Source organism: Dendropsophus ebraccatus, chromosome 6 (genome assembly GCF_027789765.1).
Source record: "Dendropsophus ebraccatus isolate aDenEbr1 chromosome 6, aDenEbr1.pat, whole genome shotgun sequence".
NCBI classification, from domain to species: Eukaryota; Metazoa; Chordata; class Amphibia; order Anura; family Hylidae; genus Dendropsophus; species Dendropsophus ebraccatus.
Window position 1 is genome coordinate 152,721,073 of NC_091459.1, and position 25,965 is coordinate 152,747,037.

The window sequence follows — 25,965 nt, forward strand, 5'->3', positions numbered from 1 at the left end:
ACATGATCACAGGTCCTTTTTCCTCCACTATCCCATATACTTCTGTGCTCCACCCACTTATGTCACATGATCACAGGTCCTTTTTCCTCCACTATACCTTATACTTCTTTGCTCCGCCCACTTATGTCACATGATCACAGGTCCTTTTTCCTCCACTATACCTTATACTTCTTTGCTCCGCCCACTTATGTCACATGATCGCAGGTCCTTCTTTACACTCTCCTGTATCCTGCGCTCATGATTTCCCCTTTTGTTCTACTGGTCACATGACTATGACATCACACAGGTCCTGCATCTCCAGTCTCTGCAGAACACAGAGCACACGGTGGTTGGGCTGAACGTGGAGTTTGTAGATTTCAGTTTTAAGGTGTGTATATGTGTAGTTTTACACTAAAGGGGAGATATATATATATAGAGAGAGAGAGAGATAGATATTATGGGCTATATATAAATTATATGTGTAGTGATATTATGGGGTATATATATATATGTGATATTATGGGGGGTGTATACACACATACTATGGTGCCTTGGATTAGGAGTATAATACGTTCCGGGACGGCGCTTGTAATCCAAATCCACTCTTATACCAAAGCAAACTGTCCCATAAGAAATCACTGATCTGCAGACAATTGGTTCCACCCCCCAAATATACTGATTATTATTCTGAATAAGGGGCCATTTACACAGAAGAATTATCTGACGGATTATCTGCCAAAGATTTGAAGCCAAAGCCAGAAATGGACTATAAACAGAGATCAGTTCATAAAGCAAAGCCTGAAATTTTTCCTCCTTTCAAATCCATTCCTGGCTTTGGCTTCAAATCTTTGACAGATAATTTGTCAGATAATCTTACTGTGTAAATGGACCCTAACATGTAGAAGAGATGAAACAATGAGAAGCAGCAGAATCTGTAATATTATAAGTTACTGTACAGTATAGCAATCAGCATGTGGTGTATAATGTATAGTAACTGTATAACCCTGATAACACAGCAGCTGGATATGTGATATATAAGTTACTGTACAGTATAGCAGCATGTGGTATATAATGTATAGTAACTGTATAACCCTGATAACACAGCAGCTGGATATGTGATATATAAGTTACTGTACAGTATAGCAGCATGTGGTATATAATGTATAGTAACTGTATAACCCTGATAACACTGCAGCTGGATATGTGATATATAAGTTACTGTACAGTATAGCAGCATGTGGTATATAATGTATAGTAACTGTATAACCCTGATAACACAGCAGCTGGATATGTGATATATAAGTTACTGTACAGTATAGCAGCATGTGGTATATAATGTATAGTAACTGTATAACCCTGATAACACAGCAGCTGGATATGTGATATATAAGTTACTGTACAGTATAGCAGCATGTGGTATATAATGTATAGTAACTGTATAACCCTGATAACACAGCAGCTGGATATGTGATATATAAGTTACTGTACAGTATAGCAATCAGCATGTGGTATATAATGTATAGTAACTGTATAACCCAGATAACACAGCAGCTGGATATGTGATATATACGTTACTGTACAGTAAAGCAGCATGTGGTGTATAATGTATAGTAACTGTATAACCCTGATAACACAGTAGCAGCTGGATATGTGATATATAACTTACTGTACAGTATAGCAGCATGTGGTGTATAATGTATAGTAACTGTATAACCCTGATAACAGAGCAGCTGGATATGTGATATATAAGTTACTGTACAGTATAGCAGCATGTGGTATATAATGTATAGTAACTGTATAACCCTGATAACACAGCAGCAGCTGGATATGTGATATATAAGTTACTGTACAGTATAGCAGCATGTGGAGTATAATGTATAGTAACTGTATAACCCTGATAACACAGCAGCTGGATATGTGATATATAAGTTACTGTACAGTATAGGAGCATGTGGTATATAATGTATAGTAACTGTATAACCCTGATAACACAGCAGCTGGATATGTGATATATGGGTTACTGTACAGTATAGCAGCATGTGGTATATAATGTATAGTAACTGTATAACCCTGATAACACAGCAGCTGGATATGTGATATATAAGTTACTGTACAGTATAGCAGCATGTGGTATATAATGTATAGTAACTGTATAACCCTGATAACACAGCAGCTGGATATGTGATATATAAGTTACTGTACAGTATAGCAGCATGTGGTATATAATGTATAGTAACTGTATAACCCTGATAACACAGCAGCTGGATATGTGATATATAAGTTACTGTACAGTATAGCAGCATGTGGTATATAATGTATAGTAACTGTATAACCCTGATAACACAGCAGCTGGATATGTGATATATAAGTTACTGTACAGTATAGCAGCATGTGGTATATAATGTATAGTAACTGTATAACCCTGATAACACAGCAGCTGGATATGTGATATATAAGTTACTGTACAGTATAGCAATCAGCATGTGGTATATAATGTATAGTAACTGTATAACCCAGATAACACAGCAGCTGGATATGTGATATATACGTTACTGTACAGTAAAGCAGCATGTGGTGTATAATGTATAGTAACTGTATAACCCTGATAACACAGTAGCAGCTGGATATGTGATATATAACTTACTGTACAGTATAGCAGCATGTGGTGTAGGGGTGGGCGATATGGCCTAAAATTTATATCACGATATAATTTGATGCATGCACGATATAACGATATATCACGATATATCAATTTTTTTTGTGTGTATACAAAAATTACAACACTTTAAGATTTTTTTAAGATGTGTATTGTATAACAGATCTTTTTCCAAACAATGCAAAGATTAAGTGTTAGTAAAACACAAAATTGTTTAAAATAAAGTGCAAATTAAATGTAAAAAATAAACATAAACTTTCGTCCTGTTGTCCTGACTCCTGATAACATAATTATGTGCAGCTTAAGGCTGGGTTCACACACTATGTATATTTCAGGCTGTATTTGGTCCTCATGTCAGGTCCTCATAGCAACCAAAACCAGGAGTGGATTGAAAACACAGAAAGGCTCTGTAGTCTGTTCACATAATGGTGTAATTGAGTGGATGACCGCCATATAACGGTAAATAACGGCCATTATTTCAATATAACAGCCGTTGTTTTAAAATAACAGCAAATATTTGCCATTAAATAACATCCATCCACTTAATTACACCATTATGTGAACTGTGAACATACACATAGCCTTTCTGTGTTTTCAATCCACTCCTTGTTTTGGTTGCTATATACAGCCACAAATATACGTAGAGTGAACATAGCCTTATTGTTGTGCAATATATTTAAACATAAAACCCTTCAAGTTCAACAGGTTTCTTTTCCATAATAGGGAAGGGAACCTGTCATCAACTTTGTGCTGCCCCTACTAACGGCAGAATAAAGTAGAGACAGGTGAGTTGTTTTCAGAGGTCTGTCATTTAAAAGTTAAAAGTAAGTGGTTGCCAAGAACCAACATCACAATCATTGCAGACTAGGCCTGAAAAAGAGTCATGACCACCTGAGAAGAGTCAAGGGTATTTATAAATTCCTGCTCTCCCCGCCCACCTGCTGTTGATTGACCGTCTTATGCCTAGTTCCCTTTTTCTCTAGGAGAGAACTGCCAATCATCAGCAGATGGGCAGGGAGAGCAGGAGATTAGGAATAACCATGACTCTTCTCAGGGAGATCTGACTCTCTCGGCCTGAGCTGCAATGATTAAGAGGCTGGTTCTCAGCAACCACTTACTTTTAGCTCATCATTGACACACCGCAGAAATCACAATATCTGTCACTACTTTATGCTGGTGGTGCCCTCAGTGAACTCGTCAGCATAAAGTTGATAAAAGTTTCCCTTTAAATATAGAACGAATTTCACACTTGCAAAGTATGCACATATTTGAACCAAAAACCCTTCAAGTTCGTTCAACAGGTTTCTTTGCCATTAAATGGAACCTGTCATCAATTTTGTGTTGTGCTGTCCCTACTAATGGCAGCATAAAGTAGAGACAGGTGAGTTCATTTCAGAGGTCTGTCATTTAAAAGTTAAAAGTAAGTGGTTGCCAAGAAGATGAACCGATATCACAATCATTACAGCCTGCGCCTGGAAAAGTCATGACTACCTGAGAAGAGTCATGGCCCATGGGTATTTATAAATTCCTGCTCTCCCCGCCCAACTGCTGTTGATTGACCGTCTTCTGCCTAGTTCCGTTTTTCTCTAGGAGAGAACTGCCAATCATCAGCAGATGGGCAGGGAGAGCAGGAGATTAGGAATAACCATGTCATGACTCTTCTCAGGGAGATCTGACTCTTTCTAGGCCTGAGCTGCAATGATTAAGAGGCTGGTTCTCTTCTCACCTGCCACTTACTTTTAGCTCATCATTTGACACACCGCAGAAATCACAATATCTGTCACTACTTTATGCTGCTCAGTGCCCTCTAGGTCAGCCTAAAGCTGATGACAGGTTCCCTGTAAATATACAACAAATTTGCAATATGTAATGCAAACTAACATGACTGAACAAGAACAAGAACAACATTAATGTTGTGTGCTGTGATTAAACTTCTGGCACATCAGACAAGGTTTTTTGCCAGGAACACAAGTTTGTCCACAGTCTCGGGCTTCAGTGCAGATCGGTGGCATGTTACTATGTTGCCACTGGTGCTGAATGCCCTTTCTGAGGGGGCACTCGTGGCAGGTATGCAAAGGTATTTCTTGGCTAGGTTTGCCACCCTGGGAAAATTAGCCTGGTGCAGCCTCCACCACATCAGTGGGTCAGCTTCGCCTTCTACATCCAGTGCCTGCAGGTAACTCTTAAAGAGAACCAATCACCTAAAATTTACTATCCCTATTATTAAAGATTCTCTCTCCCTAAGTCTATCTATGAAGATACAGACTGCCTTTGCAGTCTGTATCTTATTCTTTACCTAATTCCTCTTCCTCTGTGCAGTAATGCTGGGCGCCGCCATCTTGATGACGTCACGCTGGAACGCACCGCTGGAACGCACGTGACGTCATCAAGATGGCGGCGGCCGGCATTAATGCACCGGAACAAAGGAGCAGGTAAAGTATAAGATACAGACTGCAAAGGCAGTCTGTATCTTTATTAAGTCTATTTATGAAGATACAGACTACATTTGCAGTCTGTATCTTATACTTTACCTGCTCCTTTGTTCCGGTGCAGTAATGCCGGCCGCCGCCATCTTGATGACGTCACGTGCGTTCCAGCGGTGCGTTCCAGCGTGACGTCATCAAGATGGCGGCGCCCGACATTACTGCACCGGAACAAAGGAGCAGGTAAAGTATAAGATACAGACTGCAAATGCAGTCTGTATCTTCATAAATAGACTTCAGAAAGATACAGACTGCCTTTACAGTCTGTATCTTATACTTTACCTGATCCTCTGGTCCGCTACAGCAAGGCCGGCGCCGCCATCTTGATTTTGCTACTTGCGTTCCACCGCTGGAACGCAAAGTGACGTATTCAAGATGGCGGCGCGCGGCCTTCCTGCACCGAACAAGAGGATCAGGTAAAGTATAAGATACAGACTGCAAAGGCAGTCTGTATCTTAATAAATAGACAGAATGAAGATACAGACTGCCTTTGCAGTCTGTATCTTATACTTTACCTGATCCTCTGGTCCGCTACAGCAAGACCGGCGCCGCCATCTTGATTTAGTCTTTTGCGTTCCAGCGGTGGAACGCAAGTGACGTCACCAAGATGGCGGCGCCCGGCCTTGCCGCTTTGCATGACGGGAGCTTCCTGTCTCGCGCCGGCTCTTTTGAAAAGAGCCGGCGCGAGATAGGAAAGTAAAAAGTAAATATTTTAAAAACAAAGCAAAAAAAGTAATAAATTATATTTACAAATATTAATAAAATAAGTAAATACATCTAATTAGGGAAAAAAAAATTTTTTATTTTCATTGATGATTGGTTCTCTTTAAGCTCAATTTCAATTGCTTCTCTCTCAGTAAAGGCAGCTGGGCCAGGCTGAGCAGAAGCATTTTTAAAAAAGCTGCCCAGACTTCGTTTACTCCTCTTGGCTTCTCTCTGGGCTTCTCCATCAGCTCCTGTGCTTGTGTGTGATGGTGGTGACTCTGTGGCAGACACAGCTTGCGTCTCTTGTAGTGCCTGAATTTCTGCTGCTGCTTTTGTGAAGATGAACTCTCTTCGGTCATCTGCTATGTATGATGATCTGAAGCGTGGGTCGACAAAGGAGGCCATATCCAGGAGGTCATTAGTTGCAGGGTCTGAGTACTTCTCATTTAAATACTTGAGGATGACTCTCTTCATGTTCTTCGTCAGGTCTGTGTCACTGTCAATGTCATCATCAGCTAGAGGAAGAACTGTGTTGTTTAGAAGGTGGAGCACAGGTTTGACATAAGACACACTCACATACTCTTCTCCAGACAGAGCATCTGTGAACTCCAACAGGGGATTGAGGGTCTTGTTTATAGATTCCAACACATCAATGTCCTGCCAATTTGGTACCAGGTGCCTGGTTTTCCTGTCTGCTTTTAGGACCTGTGATATGGCCTTCTCTTGTTCAAGCAGCCTCTGAATCATCTGTTGTCGAGACCCCCATCTTGTTGGTGTTTCAGTGATGAGGCGGTGAGGAGGCAGGTTTAGCTCAGCCTGGGCATTAGCCATTTCTCTCTTCCTTTTCCAAGTGTAAGAAAAGGCACTCACTATTTTCTTGCATTTGCCAATTGCTTGTTCAACACGGGCATCTTTCACACTTCTCTCTAAGGACAAAATTAGAAAATATTATTAGCACAACAATAATACCCCCGCATAATGTTGAACTAGTCTCGACTCGGACTAAAAGAAACGTTTACCTACCGATGGCGAGGTGGAGCCTGTGGCCGAAGCACTGCAGTCTTGTCCAGCCATTCATTTCCACAGCTTTCACGATATTTGCGCCATTGTCGGTGGTTATGCAGACTTGTAACTCTTCTTTAAGTCCCCATGACTCGAGTGCTTCCTTTAATCCTTGAGATATGAGTTCACCAGTGTGATCCTCGGGGAAATAAGCTGTCTGTAGGCATCTGCTGCACAACTTCCACTCGTCATTGATGAAGTGGACTGTAAGACTAATGTAAGGCTCCATTGTGCGACTGGACCACAAGTCCGTAGTGGTTGCATAGTGTTTTATACTCTGAAGTTCTTTCTTTACTTGCTCGCGGACTTTGTCATACAGTTTGGGCATTTCAGTTTGGGTAAAGTGTTTGCGGCCAGGTACCTCATAACGTGGATCGAGTGTCTTAATCATGTTCTGAAAGCCGCTTTTCTCCACTGTAAGAAACGGCACCATGTCCTTACACAGGAACAGGGTAATGGCATTTGTAATCTCAATCCACCGCCGATTTCTTTTGTCATATGGAATGCCTTTAGAAAATGCTTTTAAAATATTAATCTGCTGTGTAGGCGCAGCGGCAGGGCCACCTTTTTGGTTTCCACTTGACTGACTGGGCGTTTGTGGAGGGCGCAGTTTTTGGCTATCTTCATATTCCAAAACGTGCTTCGTTTTGAGATGATAAAACAAATTAGTTGTATTCCCCATCTTCGCTATTATTCTTGCCCGGCATAGTTTGCAGATTATATTTTTCTGCTGAACATCTGACTCCTTAAACCCAAACCAGGTCCATATGACCGACGTCGCACCGGTCTTCCTTATGAGCACCTCCTCCTCCTCCTCCACACTTGTAAGCTCCTCCTCCATGCTTGCGAGTTGACCAAAACAGGCACACAGCTTGATGAGATCTGCGGCTGCAGGAAATGATTATTTTAGCAATTGAGTCTTAATCCGAGTACTACTCTTATAAGAAAAACCTTAAGACTAATGGTGCGGTTACACAGACAGATTTATCTGCCAGATCAGTTTGAAGCCAAAACCAGGAACAGACTATAAACAGGGAACATGTTATAAAGACAAGACTGGGATCTATTCTATCCTCTTTTCAAATCCATTCCTGGCTTTGGCTTCCAAAATCTGTGAGATCTGTAAATCTTTCTGTGCCAGTTATCAGCCCCCCTTGCCAGTCATCAGCCCTCCTCTATGGTGGCCCCTTTGTGCCAGTTATCACCCCCCCTTGCCAGTCATCAGCCCTCCCCTGTGCCAGTCATCAGCCCCCCCTCCCTTGTGCCAGTTATCACCCCCCCTTGCCAGTCATCAGCCCTCCCCTATGCCTTCAGGCTTCAGCCCCCTTTGTGCCAGTTATCACCCCCCCTTGCCAGTCATCAGCCCACCCTGTGCCATCAGCCCCCCTTGTGCCATCAGCCCCCCTTGTGCCAGTCATCAGCCCCCCTTGTGCCAGTCATCAGCCCCCCTTGTGCCAGTCATCAGCCCCCCTTGTGCCAGTCATCAGCCCTCCCCTGTGCCAGTCATCAGCCCACCCTCCCTTGTGCCAGTTATCACCCCCCCTTGCCAGTCATCAGCCCACCCTGTGCCATCAGCCCCCCTTGTGCCAGTCATCAGCCCCCCTTGTGCCAGTGATCAGCCCCCCTTGTGCCAGTCATCAGCCCCCCTTGTGCCAGTGATCAGCCCCCCTTGTGCCAGTCATCAGCCCCCCTTGTGCCAGTGATCATCAGCCCCCCTTGTGCCAGTGATCATCAGCCCCCCTTGTGCCAGTCATCAGCCCCCCTTGTGCCAGTCATCAGCCCCCCTTGTGCCAGTCATCAGCCCCCCTTGTGCCAGTCATCAGCCCCCCTTGTGCCAGTCATCAGCCCCCCTTGTGCCAGTCATCAGCCCCCCTTGTGCCAGTCATCAGCCCCCCTTGTGCCAGTCATCAGCCCCCCTTGTGCCAGTCATCAGCCCCCCTTGTGCCAGTCATCAGCCCCCCTTGTGCCAGTCATCAGCCCCCCTTGTGCCAGTCATCAGCCCCCCTTGTGCCAGTAATCAGCCCCCCTTTTGCCAGTCATCAGCCCCCCGTCGCCAGTCATTAGCCCCCCGTCGCCAGTCATCAGCACCCCCAACCCCCGCCCCCCCGGTGCCAGCCATCTCACCCCTCACTGTTTTCCAGGCATTTGATGTGCCAGCCATCATGTCCCCCCAGCCAGGGCCATCATCAGCCCCATGCCAAGCCATCTGCCGCCCGCCCCCGACCCCTCTGCTACTTACCTTTCCTGCAGGGCTGGCTGATGGAGTCCGTGAGGCGAGTCGGGCCGCGTCTTCTTCCCAGCATGCACTGGGAGACCTGACGTCACACGCATCAGCGCGCTAGCGCGCTGACAATGCGTGAACGGAAGGCCCTGCAGCGCGGTACCACGGAGCGGTAAGTGAGAAGCTTATTCACTACCGCTCCGTGGTATATCGCGATATGACGATATGCCAAAAATCCATATCGTCAACCGAGTTGATGACGATATTTTGGCATATCGTTTATATCGCCCAGCCCTAATGTGGTGTATAATGTATAGTAACTGTATAACCCTGATAACAGAGCAGCTGGATATGTGATATATAAGTTACTGTACAGTATAGCAGCATGTGGTGTATAATGTATAGTAACTGTATAACCCTGATAACACAGCAGCAGCTGGATATGTGATATATAAGTTACTGTACAGTATAGCAGCATGTGGAGTATAATGTATAGTAACTGTATAACCCTGATAACACAGCAGCTGGATATGTGATATATAAGTTACTGTACAGTATAGGAGCATGTGGTATATAATGTATAGTAACTGTATAACCCTGATAACACAGCAGCTGGATATGTGATATATAAGTTACTATACAGTATAGCAATCAGCATGTGGTATATAATGTATAGTATCTGTATAACCCTGATAACACAGCAGCTGGATATGTGATATATAAGTTACTGTACAGTATAGCAGCATGTGGTGTATAATGTATAGTAACTGTATAACCCTGATAACACAGCAGCAGCTGGATATGTGATATATAAGTTACTGTACAGTATAGCAGCATGTGGTATATAATGTATAGTAACTGTATAACCCTGATAACACAGCAGCTGGATATGTGATATATAAGTTACTGTACAGTATAGCAGCATGTGGTGTATAATGTATAGTAACTGTATAACCCTGATAACACAGCAGCAGCTGGATATGTGATATATAAGTTACTGTACAGTATAGCAGCATGTGGTATATAATGTATAGTAACTGTATAACCCTGATAACACTGCAGCAGCTGGATATGTGATATATAAGTTACTGTACAGTATAGCAGCATGTGGTGTATAATGTATAGTAACTGTATAACCCTGATAACACTGCAGCTGGATATGTGATATATAAGTTACTGTACAGTATAGCAGCATGTGGTGTATAATGTATAGTAACTGTATAACCCTGATAACACAGCAGCAGGTTGTAGATACAGGATGGAGGATCCCCATAATGCAGTAGTGTAGTACAACAGGCTAGAATAGTGAAGCAGGGCTGCTGTCAGAGGTCTTTGAGGTCACATGACAGCAATGGGGAAGTGGTGTGTGAGTGCAGGCACATATACAGCAGTGTGTATAGCTCAGTGTCAATGCAGACACATTATAGCAGCAGAGAGGAGCCTGCCCGCCAGTTATTACATAGGGAGAGAGGAGCCTGCCCGCCAGTTATTACATAGGGAGAGAGGAGCCTGCCCGCCAGTTATTACATAGGGAGAGAGGAGCCTGCCCGCCAGGACTTACATAGGGAGAGAGGAGCCTGCCCGCCAGGTATTACATAGGGAGAGAGGAGCCTGCCCGCCAGGACTTACATAGGGAGAGAGGAGCCTGCCTGTCAGGTATTACATAGGGAGAGAGGAGCCTGCCCGCCAGGTATTACATAGGGAGAGAGGAGCCTGCCTGCCAGGCCTTACATAGGGAGAGAGGAGCCTGTCCGCCAGGTATTACATAGGGAGAGAGGAGCCTGCCCGCCAGAGCTTACATAGGGAGAGAGGAGCCTGCCCGCCAGGTATTACATAGGGAGAGAGGATAATGCCCGCCAGGTATTACATAGGGAGAGAGGATAATGCCCGCCAGGTATTACATAGGGAGAGAGGATAATGCCCGCCAGGTATTACATAGGGAGAGAGGAGCCTGCCCGCCAGGTATTACATAGGGAGAGAGGACCCTGCCCGCCAGGTATTACATAGGGAGAGAGGAGCCTGCCCGCCAGGTATTACATAGGGAGAGAGGAGCCTGCCCGCCAGGGATTACATAGGGAGAGAGGAGCCTGCCCGCCAGGGATTACATAGGGAGAGGGGAAGCTGCTTGCCCGCCAGGGCTTACATAGGGAGAGAGGAGCCTGCCCACCAGGGTTTACATAGGGAGAGAGGACACTGCCCGCCAGGTATTACATAGGGAGAGAGGACACTGCCCGCCAGGTATTACATAGGGAGAGAGGATAATGCCCGCCAGGTATTACATAGGGAGAGAGGAGCCTGCCTGCCAGGTATTACATAGGGAGAGAGGATAATGCCCCCCAGGTATTACATAGGGAGAGAGGAGCCTGCCCGCCAGGTATTACATAGGGAGAGAGGAGCCTGCCCGCCAGGTATTACATAGGGAGAGAGGAGCCTGCCCGCCAGGGCTTACATAGGGAGAGAGGAGCCTGCCCACCAGGGTTTACATAGGGAGAGAGGACACTGCCCGCCAGGTATTACATAGGGAGAGAGGACCCTGCCCACCAGGGTTTACATAGGGAGAGAGCAGCCTGCCCGCCAGGTATTACATAGGGAGAGAGGAGCCTGCCCGCCAGGACTTACATAGGGAGAGAGGAGCCTGCCCGCCAGGGATTACATAGGGAGAGAGGATAATGCCCGCCAGGTATTACATAGGGAGAGAGGAGCCTGCCCGCCAGGTATTACATAGGGAGAGAGGAGCCTGCCCGCCAGGGATTACATAGGGAGAGAGGAAGCTGCTTGCCCGCCAGGTATTACATAGGGAGAGAGGAGCCTGCCCGCCAGGGCTTACATAGGGAGAGAGGAGCCTGCCCGCCAGGTATTACATAGGGAGAGAGGAGCCTGCCCGCCAGGTATTACATAGGGAGAGAGGATAATGCCCCCCAGGTATTACATAGGGAGAGAGGAGCCTGCCCGCCAGGTATTACATAGGGAGAGAGGAGCCTGCCCGCCAGGGATTACATAGGGAGAGAGGAGCCTGCCCGCCAGGTATTACATAGGGAGAGAGAAGCCTGCCCGCCAGGTATTACATAGGGAGAGAGGAGCCTGCCCGCCAGGTATTACATAGGGAGAGAGGAGCCTGCCCGCCAGGTATTACATAGGGAGAGAGAGGAGCCTGCCCGCCAGGTATTACATAGGGAGAGAGGACCCTGCCCGCCAGGTATTACATAGGGAGAGAGGAGCCTGCCCGCCAGGTATTACTTAGGGAGAGAGGAGCCTGCCCGCCAGGTATTACATAGGGAGAGAGGAGCCTGCCCACCAGGTATTACATAGGGAGAGAGGAGCCTGCCCGCCAGGTATTACATAGGGAGAGAGGAGCCTGCCCGCCAGGTATTACATAGGGAGAGAGAAGCCTGCCCGCCAGGTATTACATAGGGAGAGAGAACCCTGCCCGCCAGGTATTACATAGGGAGAGAGGAGCCTGCCCGCCAGGTATTACATAGGGAGAGAGGAGCCTGCCCGCCAGGTATAACATAGGGAGAGAGGAGCCTGCCCACCAGGTATTACATAGGGAGAGAGGAGCCTGCCCGCCAGGTATTACATAGGGAGAGAGGAGCCTGCCCGCCAGGCCTTACATAGGGAGAGAGGAGCCTGTCCGCCAGGTATTACATAGGGAGAGAGGAGCCTGCCCGCCAGAGCTTACATAGGGAGAGAGGAGCCTGCCCGCCAGGTATTACATAGGGAGAGAGGATAATGCCCGCCAGGTATTACATAGGGAGAGAGGATAATGCCCGCCAGGTATTACATAGGGAGAGAGGATAATGCCCGCCAGGTATTACATAGGGAGAGAGGAGCCTGCCCGCCAGGTATTACATAGGGAGAGAGGACCCTGCCCGCCAGGTATTACATAGGGAGAGAGGAGCCTGCCCGCCAGGTATTACATAGGGAGAGAGGAGCCTGCCCGCCAGGGATTACATAGGGAGAGGGGAAGCTGCTTGCCCGCCAGGGCTTACATAGGGAGAGAGGAGCCTGCCCACCAGGGTTTACATAGGGAGAGAGGACACTGCCCGCCAGGTATTACATAGGGAGAGAGGATAATGCCCGCCAGGTATTACATAGGGAGAGAGAAGCCTGCCTGCCAGGTATTACATAGGGAGAGAGGGTAATGCCCCCCAGGTATTACATAGGGAGAGAGGAGCCTGCCCGCCAGGTATTACATAGGGAGAGAGGAGCCTGCCCGCCAGGTATTACATAGGGAGAGAGGAGCCTGCCCGCCAGGGCTTACATAGGGAGAGAGGAGCCTGCCCACCAGGGTTTACATAGGGAGAGAGGACACTGCCCACCAGGGTTTACATAGGGAGAGAGCAGCCTGCCCGCCAGGTATTACATAGGGAGAGAGGAGCCTGCCCGCCAGGACTTACATAGGGAGAGAGGAGCCTGCCCGCCAGGTATTACATAGGGAGAGAGGATAATGCCCGCCAGGTATTACATAGGGAGAGAGGATAATGCCCGCCAGGTATTACATAGGGAGAGAGGATAATGCCCGCCAGGTATTACATAGGGAGAGAGGAGCCTGCCCGCCAGGTATTACATAGGGAGAGAGGAGCCTGCCCGCCAGGGATTACATAGGGAGAGAGGAAGCTGCTTGCCCGCCAGGTATTACATAGGGAGAGAGGAGCCTGCCCGCCAGGGCTTACATAGGGAGAGAGGAGCCTGCCCGCCAGGTATTACATAGGGAGAGAGGAGCCTGCCCGCCAGGTATTACATAGGGAGAGAGGATAATGCCCCCCAGGTATTACATAGGGAGAGAGGAGCCTGCCCGCCAGGTATTACATAGGGAGAGAGGAGCCTGCCCGCCAGGGATTACATAGGGAGAGAGGAGCCTGCCCGCCAGGTATTACATAGGGAGAGAGAAGCCTGCCCGCCAGGTATTACATAGGGAGAGAGGAGCCTGCCCGCCAGGTATTACATAGGGAGAGAGGAGCCTGCCCGCCAGGTATTACATAGGGAGAGAGGAGCCCGCCCGCCAGGTATTACATAGGGAGAGAGGAGCCCGCCCGCCAGGTATTACATAGGGAGAGAGGAGCCTGCCCGCCAGGTATTACATAGGGAGAGAGGAGCCTGCCCGCCAGGTATTACATAGGGAGAGAGAAGCCTGCCCGCCAGGTATTACATAGGGAGAGAGGAGCCTGCCCGCCAGGCATTACATAGGGAGAGAGGAGCCTGCCCGCCAGGTATTACATAGGGAGAGAGAAGCCTGCCCGCCAGGTATTACATAGGGAGAGAGGAGCCTGCCCGCCAGGTATTACATAGGGAGAGAGGAGCCTGCCCGCCAGGTATTACTTAGGGAGAGAGGAGCCTGCCCGCCAGGTATTACATAGGGAGAGAGGAGCCTGCCCGCCAGGTATTACATAGGGAGAGAGGAGCCTGCCCGCCAGGTATTACATAGGGAGAGAGGAGCCTGCCCGCCAGGTATTACATAGGGAGAGAGAAGCCTGCCCGCCAGGTATTACATAGGGAGAGAGAAGCCTGCCCGCCAGGTATTACATAGGGAGAGAGGAGCCTGCCCGCCAGGTATTACATAGGGAGAGAGGAGCCTGCCCGCCAGGTATTACATAGGGAGAGAGGAGCCTGCCCGCCAGGTATTACATAGGGAGAGAGGAGCCTGCCCGCCAGGTATTACATAGGGAGAGAGGATGCTGCTTGCTATTGCTTACAATCAATAAACTGAGGGGAGGGAGACAGAAGGGGGAGTTATTATAGGTTGCAGCCTAGTTTATAGAGATGGGTTTTCAGGTTCCTTTTGAAGGTGTTGATGGTGGATGAGAGCTGGATGTGTCGGGGCAGGGAGAGCCGGATGTGTCGGGGAAGTGAGAGCCGGATGTGTCGGGATAGTGAGAGCCGGATGTGTCGGGATAGTGAGAGCCGGATGTGTCGGGATAGTGAGAGCCGGATGTGTCGGGATAGTGAGAGGCGGATGTGTCGGGGCAGTGAGAGCCGGATGTGTCGGGGCAGTGAGAGCCGGATGTGTCGGGGCAGTGAGAGCCGGATGTGTCGGGGCAGTGAGAGCCGGATGTGTCGGGGCAGTGAGAGCCGGATGTGTCGGGGCAGTGAGAGCCGGATGTGTCGGGGCAGTGAGAGCCGGATGTGTCGGGGCAGTGAGAGCCGGATGTGTCGGGGCAGTGAGAGCTGGATGTGTAGGGGCAGTGAGAGCCGGATGTGTCGGGGCAGTGAGAGCCGGATGTGTCGGGGCAGTGAGAGCCGGATGTGTCGGGGCAGTGAGAGCCGGATGTGTCGGGGCAGTGAGGGCCGGATGTGTCGTGGCAGTGAGAGCCGGATGGGTCGGGGCAGTGAGAGCCGGATGTGTCGGGGCAGTGAGAGCCGGATGTGTCGGGGCAGTGAGAGCCGGATGTGTCGGGGCAGTGAGAGCCGGATGTGTCGGGGCAGTGAGAGCCGGATGTGTCGGGGCAGTGAGAGCCGGATGTGTCGGGGCAGTGAGAGCCGGATGTGTCGGGGCAGTGAGAGCCGGATGTGTCGGGGCAGTGAGAGCCGGATGTGTCGGGGCAGTGAGGGCCGGATGTGTCGGGGCAGTGAGGGCCGGATGTGTCGGGGCAGTGAGAGCCGGATGTGTCGGGGCAGTGAGAGCCGGATGTGTCGGGGCAGTGAGAGCCGGATGTGTCGGGGCAGTGAGAGCCGGATGTGTCGGGGCAGTGAGAGCCGGATGTGTCGGGGCAGTGAGAGGCGGATGTGTCGGGGCAGTGAGAGCCGGATGTGTCGGGGCAGTGAGAGCCGGATGTGTCGGGGCAGTGAGAGCCGGATGTGTCGGGATAGTGAGAGCCGGATGTGTCGGGGCAGTGAGAGCCGGATGTGTCGGGATAGTGAGTTCCAGAGTATGGGGGAGGCTGAGACAAAATCTTGGAGCCGTTTGTGTGAGTTACAAACAAGGGGGAGCACAAACGGAGGTCACTGGAAGATCAGAGGTTATGAGAGGGGCGTTGGCGAAATATCAGGTCAGAGGTGTATGGCGGGGACAGGTTGTTGACGGCCTTGAATGCCGCACTACAGGTAAGTAGCTGTATCAGTGAGAAGTCCATGGAGCAGACATGTGACGGTTCCTTAAAAAATCCATAATCAAGTAGATAAAAGAACGTGGCACTCATCTGTGTAATCTTCATATCAGCTCAGACATAGTGCGGACAAAAGTGAGTGTCCGAGCCATATGAAAGCTGATGTGAAGACTAAACTGACCAGTGCCACGCTCTTCTTATCCACTAAATTTTGGGCTTTAAAGGGAAACGGTTAGCACAGATCTGCCGATCTCACGAGTAGTGCATACTTACCCTCCGCAATGCTCCGCAAGAGCGTGTGACCTGTGGTTCTGGGATGATGGAGCGTGTGACCTGTGGTTCTGGGATGGAGGAGCGTGTGACCTGTGGTTCTGGGATGATGGAGGAGCGTGTGACCTGTGGTTCTGGGATGATGGAGGAGCATGTGACCTGTGGTTCTGTGATGGAGGAGCGTGTGACCTGTGGTTCTGGGATGATGGAGGAGCATGTGACCTGTGGTTCTAGGATGATGGAGGAGCATGTGACCTGTGGTTCTGTGATGGAGGAGCGTGTGACCTGTGGTTCTGGGATGGAGGAGCGTGTGACCTGTGGTTCTGGGATGATGGAGGAGCATGTGACCTGTGGTTCTGGGATGATGGAGGAGCGTGTGACCTGTGGTTCTGGGGTGATGGAGGAGCGTGTGACCTGTGGTTCTGGGATGATGGAGGAGCATGTGACCTGTGGTTCTGTGATGGAGGATCGTGTGACCTGTGGTTCTAGGATGATGGAGGAGCGTGTGACCTGTGGTTCTGTGATGATGGAGGAGCGTGTGACCTGTGGTTCTGTGATGATGGAGGAGCGTGTGACCTGTGGTTCTGGGGTGGAGGAGCATGTGACCTGTGGTTCTGTGATGATGGAGGAGCATGTGACCTGTGGTTCCGGGATGATGGAGGAGCGTGTGACCGTTGGTTCTGTGATGATGGAGGAGCATGTGACCTGTGGTTCCGGGATGATGGAGGAGCGTGTGACCTGTGGTTCTGTGATGGAGGAGCATGTGACCTGTGGTTCTGTGATGGAGGAGCGTGTGACCTGTGGTTCTAGGATGATGGAGGAGCGTGTGACCTGTGGTTCTGTGATGATGGAGGAGCGTGTGACCTGTGGTTCTGTGATGATGGAGGAGCGTGTGACCTGTGGTTCTGTGATGGAGGAGCATGTGACCTGTGGTTCTGTGATGATGGAGGAGCATGTGACCTGTGGTTCCGGGATGATGGAGGAGTGTGTGACCTGTGGTTCTGGGATGATGGAGGAGCGTGTGACCTGTGGTTCCAGGATGATGGAGGAGCGTGTGACCTGTGGTTCTGGGATGATGGAGGAGCGTGTGACCTGTGGTTCTGGGATGGAGGAGCGTGTGACCTGTGGTTCTGGGATGGAGGAGCGTGTGACCTGTGGTTCCGGGGTGATGGAGGAGCGTGTGACCTGTGGTTCTGGGATGGAGGAGCATGTGACCTGTGGTTCCGGGATGATGGAGGAGCATGTGACCTGTGGTTCCGGGATGATGGAGGAGCGTGTGATCTGTGGTTCCGGGATGATGGAGGATCGTGTGACCTGTGGTTCCGGGATGATGGAGGATCGTGTGACCTGTGGTTCTGGGATGATGGAGAAGCGTGTGACCTGTGGTTCTGGGATGATGGAGGAGCGTGTGACCTGTGGTTCTGGGATGATGGAGAAGCGTGTGACCTGTGGTTCTGGGATGATGGAGGAGCGTGTGACCTGTGGTTCTGGGATGATGGAGGATCGTGTGACCTGTGGTTCTGGGATGATGGAGGATCGTGTGACCTGTGGTTCTGGGATGATGGAGGATCGTGTGACCTGTGGTTCCGGGATGATGGAGGAGTGTGTGACCTGTGGTTCTGGGATGGAGGAGCGTGTGACCTGTGGTTCCGGGATGATGGAGGAGCGTGTGACCTGTGGTTCTGGGATGGAGGAGCATGTGACCTGTGGTTCTGGGATGGAGGAGGAGCGTGTGACCTGTGGTTCTGGGATGATGGAGGAGCGTGTGACCTGTGGTTCTGGGATGGAGGAGCGTGTGACCTGTGGTTCTGGGATGGGAGATGGAGGAGCGTGTGACCTGTGGTTCTGTGATGGAGGAGCGTGTGACCTGTTGTTCCGGGATGATGGAGGAGCTTGTGACCTGTGGTTCCGGGGTGATGGAGGAGCGTGTGACCTGTGGTTCTGGGGTGATGGAGGAGCATGTGACCTGTGGTTCTGTGATGGAGGATCGTGTGACCTGTGGTTCTGTGATGGAGGAGCGTGTGACCTGTGGTTCTGGGATGATGGAGGAGCATGTGACCTGTGGTTCTGTGATGGAGGATCGTGTGACCTGTGGTTCCGGGATGATGGAGGACCGTGTGACCTGTGGTTCTGGGATGATGGAGGATCGTGTGACCTGTGGTTCCAGGATGATGGAGGAGCGTGTGACCTGTGGTTCTGGGATGATGGAGAAGCGTGTGATCTGTGGTTCTGGGATGATGGAGGATCGTGTGACCTGTGGTTCCGGGATGATGGAGGAGCATGTGACCTGTGGTTCTTGGATGGAGGAGGAGCGTGTGACCTGTGGTTCTGGGATGGAGGAGCATGTGACCTGTGGTTCTGGGATGGAGGAGGAGCGTGTGACCTGTGGTTCTGGGATGATGGAGGAGCGTGTGACCTGTGGTTCTGTGATGGAGGAGCATGTGACCTGTGGTTCTGTGATGGAGGAGCATGTGACCTGTGGTTCCGGGATGATGGAGGAGTGTGTGACCTGTTGTTCCGGGATGATGGAGGAGCGTGTGACCTGTGGTTCTGTGATGGAGGATCGTGTGACCTGTGGTTCCGGGATGATGGAGGAGCGTGTGACCTGTGGTTCTGGGATGATGGAGGAGCGTGTGACCTGTGGTTCCGGGATGATGGAGGAGCGTGTGACCTGTGGTTCTGTGATGGAGGAGCATGTGACCTGTTGTTCCGGGATGATGGAGGAGCATGTGACCTGTGGTTCCGGGATGATGGAGGAGCGTGTGACCTGTGGTTCCGGGATGATGGAGGATCGTGTGACCTGTGGTTCTGGGATGGAGGAGCGTGTGACCTGTGGTTCTGTGATGGAGGAGCATGTGACCTGTGGTTCTGGGATGGAGGAGCGTGTGACCTGTGGTTCTGGGATGATGGAGGAGCGTGTGACCTGTGGTTCCGGGATGATGGAGGAGCGTGTGACCTGTGGTTCTGTGATGGAGGAGCATGTGACCTGTGGTTCTGGGATGATGGAGGAGCGTGTGACCTGTGGTTCTGTGATGATGGAGGAGCGTGTGACCTGTGGTTCTGGGGTGATGGAGGAGCATGTGACCTGTGGTTCTGGGATGATGGAGGAGCATGTGACCTGTGGTTCTGGGATGGAGGAGCGTGTGACCTGTGGTTCTGGGATGGGAGATGGAGGAGCGTGTGACCTGTGGTTCTGTGATGGAGGAGCATGTGACCTGTTGTTCCGGGATGGAGGAGCGTGTGACCTGTTGTTCCGGGATGATGGAGGAGCGTGTGACCTGTGGTTCCGGGATGATGGAGGAGCGTGTGACCTGTGGTTCCGGGATGATGGAGGAGCATGTGACCTGTGGTTCTGTGATGGAGGAGCGTGTGACCTGTGGTTCCGGGATGATGGAGGAGCGTGTGACCTGTGGTTCTGGGATGATGGAGGATCGTGTGACCTGTGGTTCCGGGATGATGGAGGAGCGTGTGACCTGTGGTTCCGGGATGATGGAGGAGCGTGTGACCTGTGGTTCCGGGATGATGGAGGAGCATGTGACCTGTGGTTCTGTGATGGAGGAGCATGTGACCTGTGGTTCCGGGATGATGGAGGAGCGTGTGACCTGTGGTTCTGGGATGATGGAGGATCGTGTGACCTGTGGTTCCGGGATGATGGAGGATCGTGTGACCTGTGGTTCTGGGATGATGGAGGAGCGTGTGACCTGTGGTTCCGGGATGATGGAGGAGCGTGTGACCTGTGGTTCTTAGAAGTTGGGTCTTTGGATCTTTCGGGCCTCTAATTCTATCATCGTGCCCTCCTTGTTCTCCAGTTGTCTCCTCTTCTCCTCCAGACGCTTCTTCTCCTGAATGACCCCCCAAGGATGGAGAAGGACAGGAATGAGATCAGTAAGAGAATATTACACGTCACCTTGGAGATCATCCGCCTGCTGACCGGAGAGGTAACTTCTCTAGATTTATATAATACAATAATAAGGATAGAACATCTCAGATACAGATGGGAAGATCCATTCTAGGAAGTAATAGGAGTCTGGGGGAGAGGAGCAGGAAGAGGAGGATGAGATGGTGGAGTGTGGGGAAGAGGAGGATGAGATGGTGGAGTGTGGGGGAGAGGAGGATGAGATGGTGGAGTCTGGGGGAGAGGAGCAGGAAGAGGAGGATGAGATGGTGGAGTGTGGGGAAGAGGAGGATGAGATGGTGGAGTCTGGTGGAGAGGAGCAGGAAGAGGAGGATGAGATGGTGGAGTCTGGTGGAGAGGAGCAGGAAGAGGAGGATGGGATGGTGGAGTCTGGTGGAGAGGAGCAGGAAGAGGAGGATGGGATGGTGGAGTCTGGTGGAGAGGAGCAGGAAGAGGAGGATGGGATGGTGGAGTCTGGAGGAGAGGAGCAGGAAGAGGAGGATGGGATGGTGGAGTCTGGAGGAGAGGAGCAGGAAGAGGAGGATGAGATGGTGGAGTCTGGGGGAGAGGAGGATGAGATGGTGGAGTCTGGAGGAGAGGAGCAGGAAGAGGAGGATGAGATGGTGGAGTCTGGGGGAGAGGAGCAGGAAGAGGAGGATGGGATGGTGGAGTCTGGGGGAGAGGAGCAGGAAGAGGAGGATGAGATGGTGGAGTCTGGGGGAGAGGAGGATGAGATGGTGGAGTCTGGAGGAGAGGAGCAGGAAGAGGAGGATGAGATGGTGGAGTTTGGGGGAGAGGAGGATGAGATGGTGGAGTCTGGGGGAGAGGAGGATGAGATGGTGGAGTGTGGTCTGGGGGAGAGGAGGATGAGATGGTGGAGTGTGGTCTGGGGGAGAGGAGGATGGGATGGTGGAGTCTGGGGGAGAGGAGCAGGAAGAGGAGGATGGGATGGTGGAGTCTGGGGGAGAGGAGGATGATGGGATGGTGGAGTCTGGGGGAGAGGAGCAGGAAGAGATGGTGGAGTGTGGTCTGGGGGAGAAGAGGATGAGATGGTGGAGTCTGTAGGAGAGGAGGATGGGATGGTGGAGTGTGGGGGAGAGGAGGATGAGATGGAGTGTGGGGGAGAGGAGGATGAGATGGTGGAGTGTGGGGGAGAGCTGTCCACTACATAGACATCTATATGAGACTATACATGGAGGCATCTACTGTATCTAGAGGAGAGAAGGTTATTGTACCAACATAGAGGGAAGATCCATTCTAGGAAGTAATAGGAGTCTGGGGGAGAGGAGCAGGAAGAGGAGGATGAGATGGTGGAGTGTGGGGAAGAGGAGGATGAGATGGTGGAGTGTGGGGGAGAGGAGCAGGAAGAGGAGGATGAGATGGTGGAGTGTGGGGAAGAGGAGGATGAGATGGTGGAGTCTGGTGGAGAGGAGCAGGAAGAGGAGGATGGGATGGTGGAGTCTGGTGGAGAGGAGCAGGAAGAGGAGGATGAGATGGTGGAGTCTGGTGGAGAGGAGCAGGAAGAGGAGGATGGGATGGTGGAGTCTGGTGGAGAGGAGCAGGAAGAGGAGGATGGGATGGTGGAGTCTGGTGGAGAGGAGCAGGAAGAGGAGGATGGGATGGTGGAGTCTGGAGGAGAGGAGCAGGAAGAGGAGGATGGGATGGTGGAGTCTGGAGGAGAGGAGCAGGAAGAGGAGGATGAGATGGTGGAGTCTGGGGGAGAGGAGGATGAGATGGTGGAGTCTGGAGGAGAGGAGCAGGAAGAGGAGGATGAGATGGTGGAGTCTGGGGAGAGGAGCAGGAAGAGGAGGATGGGATGGTGGAGTCTGGGGGAGAGGAGCAGGAAGAGGAGGATGAGATGGTGGAGTCTGGGGGAGAGGAGGATGAGATGGTGGAGTCTGGAGGAGAGGAGCAGGAAGAGGAGGATGAGATGGTGGAGTTTGGGGGAGAGGAGGATGAGATGGTGGAGTCTGGGGGAGAGGAGGATGAGATGGTGGAGTGTGGTCTGGGGGAGAGGAGGATGAGATGGTGGAGTGTGGTCTGGGGGAGAGGAGGATGGGATGGTGGAGTCTGGGGGAGAGGAGCAGGAAGAGGAGGATGGGATGGTGGAGTCTGGGGGAGAGGAGGAGGATGGGATGGTGGAGTCTGGGGGAGAGGAGCAGGAAGAGATGGTGGAGTGTGGTCTGGGGGAGAGGAGGATGGGATGGTGGAGTCTGTAGGAGAGGAGGATGGGATGGTGGAGTGTGGGGGAGAGGAGGATGAGATGGAGTGTGGGGGAGAGGAGGATGAGATGGTGGAGTGTGGGGGAGAGCTGTCCACTACATAGACATCTATATGAGACTATACATGGAGGCATCTACTGTATCTAGAGGAGAGAAGGTTATTGTACCAACATAGAGGGAAGATCCATTCTAGGAAGTAATAGGAGTCTGGGGGAGAGGAGCAGGAAGAGGAGGATGAGATGGTGGAGTGTGGGGAAGAGGAGGATGAGATGGTGGAGTGTGGGGGAGAGGAGGATGAGATGGTGGAGTCTGGGGGAGAGGAGCAGGAAGAGGAGGATGAGATGGTGGAGTGTGGGGAAGAGGAGGATGAGATGGTGGAGTCTGGTGGAGAGGAGCAGGAAGAGGAGGATGGGATGGTGGAGTCTGGTGGAGAGGAGCAGGAAGAGGAGGATGAGATGGTGGAGTCTGGTGGAGAGGAGCAGGAAGAGGAGGATGGGATGGTGGAGTCTGGTGGAGAGGAGCAGGAAGAGGAGGATGGGATGGTGGAGTCTGGTGGAGAGGAGCAGGAAGAGGAGGATGGGATGGTGGAGTCTGGAGGAGAGGAGCAGGAAGAGGAGGATGGGATGGTGGAGTCTGGAGGAGAGGAGCAGGAAGAGGAGGATGAGATGGTGGAGTCTGGGGGAGAGGAGGATGAGATGGTGGAGTCTGGAGGAGAGGAGCAGGAAGAGGAGGATGAGATGGTGGAGTCTGGGGGAGAGGAGCAGGAAGAGGAGGATGGGATGGTGGAGTCTGGGGGAGAGGAGCAGGAAGAGGAGGATGAGATGGTGGAGTCTGGGGGAGAGGAGGATGAGATGGTGGAGTCTGGAGGAGAGGAGCAGGAAGAGGAGGATGAGATGGTGGAGTTTGGGGGAGAGGAGGATGAGATGGTGGAGTCTGGGGGAGAGGAGGATGAGATGGTGGAGTGTGGTCTGGGGGAGAGGAGGATGAGATGGTGGAGTGTGGTCTGGGGGAGAGGAGGATGGGATGGTGGAGTCTGGGGGAGAGGAGCAGGAAGAGGAGGATGGGATGGTGGAGTCTGGGGGAGAGGAGGAGGATGGGATGGTGGAGTCTGGGGGAGAGGAGCAGGAAGAGATGGTGGAGTGTGGTCTGGGGGAGAGGAGGATGAGATGGTGGAGTCTGTAGGAGAGGAGGATGGGATGGTGGAGTGTGGGGGAGAGGAGGATGAGATGGAGTGTGGGGGAGAGGAGGATGAGATGGTGGAGTCTGGAGGAGGGGAGGATGAGATGGTGGAGTGTGGTCTGGGGGAGAGCTGTCCACTACATAGACATCTATATGAGACTATACATGGAGGCATCTACTGTATCTAGAGGAGAGAAGGTTATTGTACCAACATAGAGGGGGATTCTTTACTGTAAGAGCAGTGAGATTTTGGAGGATGTGTAAGTCCTGGAGGGTCGGGGTGTCCCTACTGATGGAATAATACAAGTTATTATATGAGGTTTCTGGAGATGGATGGTTCATTCAGGGATTTATTCTGATTTTGGAAGGATTCTTCACTCCCTGATTGTCTCTCTCCATCCCCAGGATTACACCATAGTGAAGAAGACATGGGGGGAGGGTGTGGCCTTCCCCCAGGAGTCAGGAGGGCGGAGCAGGGCCCGGGGCCCCATCACGGAGCCTCCATCACTGATACATGAGCAGAAGATCCTAGAACTCACCCACAGGATGACTGAGCTGCTGACTGGAGAGGTGACACTGGGGAATGCTGGGAGATGATAGAGTAATCCAGGAGGCAGCAGGCTGGGGGGGATGACTGTGTGACTATTGTGTGTGTCAGGTTCCTATAAGGTGTCAGGATGTGGCCGTCTATTTCTCCATGGAGGAGTGGGAGTATGTAGAAGGACACAAAGATCTGTACCGGGGGGATCAGCCGCTCATGATGGAGGATCAGCCGCCCATGATGGAGGATCAGCCGCCCGGCCTCACAGCACAAGGTAAGAGGAGACATGGTACTGCCATTACACTATATACACATCACTATGGAGCATCCTGAGATCTGGGGGCGGCCATTACACTATATACACATCACTATGGAGCATCCTGAGATCTGGGGGCGGCCATTACACTATATACACATCACTATGGAGCATCCTGAGATCTGGGGGCGGCCATTACACTATATACACATCACTATGGAGCATCCTGAGATCTGGGGGCGGCCATTACACTATATACACATCACTATGGAGCATCCTGAGATCTGGGGGCGGCCATTACACTATATACACATCACTATGGAGCATCCTGAGATCTGGGGGCGGCCATTACACTATATACACATCACTATGGAGCCATCCTGAGATCTGGGGGCGGGCGGCCATTACACTATATACACATCACTATGGAGCATCCTGAGATCTGGGGGCGGCCATTACACTATATACACATCACTATGGAGCATCCTGAGATCTGGGGGCGGGCGGCCATTACACTATATACACATCACTATGGAGCATCCTGAGATCTGGGGGCGGCCATTACACTATATACACATCACTATGGAGCATCCTGAGATCTGGGGGCGGCCATTACACTATATACACATCACTATGGAGCATCCTGAGATCTGGGGGCGGCCATTACACTATATACACATCACTATGGAGCATCCTGAGATCTGGGGGCGGCCATTACACTATATACACATCACTATGGAGCCATCCTGAGATCTGGGGGCGGCCATTACACTATATACACATCACTATGGAGCCATCCTGAGATCTGGGGGCGGCCATTACACTATATACACATCACTATGGAGCATCCTGAGATCTGGGGGCGGGCGGCCATTACACTATATACACATCACTATGGAGCATCCTGAGATCTGGGGGCGGCCATTACACTATATACACATCACTATGGAGCATCCTGAGATCTGGGGGCGGCCATTACACTATATACACATCACTATGGAGCATCCTGAGATCTGGGGGCGGCCATTACACTATATACACATCACTATGGAGCATCCTGAGATCTGGGGGCGGCCATTACACTATATACACATCACTATGGAGCATCCTGAGATCTGGGGGGGCGGCCAGGATACTATATACACATCACTATGGAGCATCCTGAGATCTGGGGGCGGCCATTACACTATATACACATCACTATGGAGCATCCTGAGATCTGGGGGCGGCCATTACACTATATACACATCACTATGGAGCATCCTGAGATCTGGGGGCGGGCGGCCATTACACTATATACACATCACTATGGAGCATCCTGAGATCTGGGGGCGGGCGGCCATTACACTATATACACATCACTATGGAGCATCCTGAGATCTGGGGGCGGGCGGCCATTACACTATATACACATCACTATGGAGCCATCCTGAGATCTGGGGGCGGCCATTAC

The 25,965-nt window shown here is 51.1% G+C and overlaps 2 protein-coding genes across 2 annotated transcripts in view; one reads left to right on the plus strand and one right to left on the minus strand.

The window, feature by feature from the left end:
- Window positions 1-253: 253 nt before the first annotated feature.
- The window catches only part of LOC138794571 (zinc finger protein 436-like), a 39,047-nt gene continuing 13,335 nt past the window's right edge, over window positions 254-25,965 (plus strand). The window contains exons 1-4 of the mRNA XM_069973325.1: window positions 254-367; window positions 20,250-20,357; window positions 24,121-24,285; window positions 24,374-24,530. Of these exons, the coding sequence (XP_069829426.1) occupies window positions 20,280-20,357; window positions 24,121-24,285; window positions 24,374-24,530 (400 nt within the window). The 5' untranslated portion in view covers window positions 254-367; window positions 20,250-20,279. The remainder of the gene's footprint in view (window positions 368-20,249; window positions 20,358-24,120; window positions 24,286-24,373; window positions 24,531-25,965) is intronic.
- On the minus strand, window positions 5,896-7,726 carry LOC138794594 (E3 SUMO-protein ligase ZBED1-like). Its single transcript, XM_069973357.1, has 2 exons — window positions 6,847-7,726; window positions 5,896-6,749 (listed from the first exon to the last, which is right to left on the minus strand). The coding sequence occupies exons 1-2, from the start codon at window positions 7,724-7,726 to the stop codon at window positions 5,896-5,898; spliced, it is 1,734 nt and encodes a 577-aa protein (XP_069829458.1).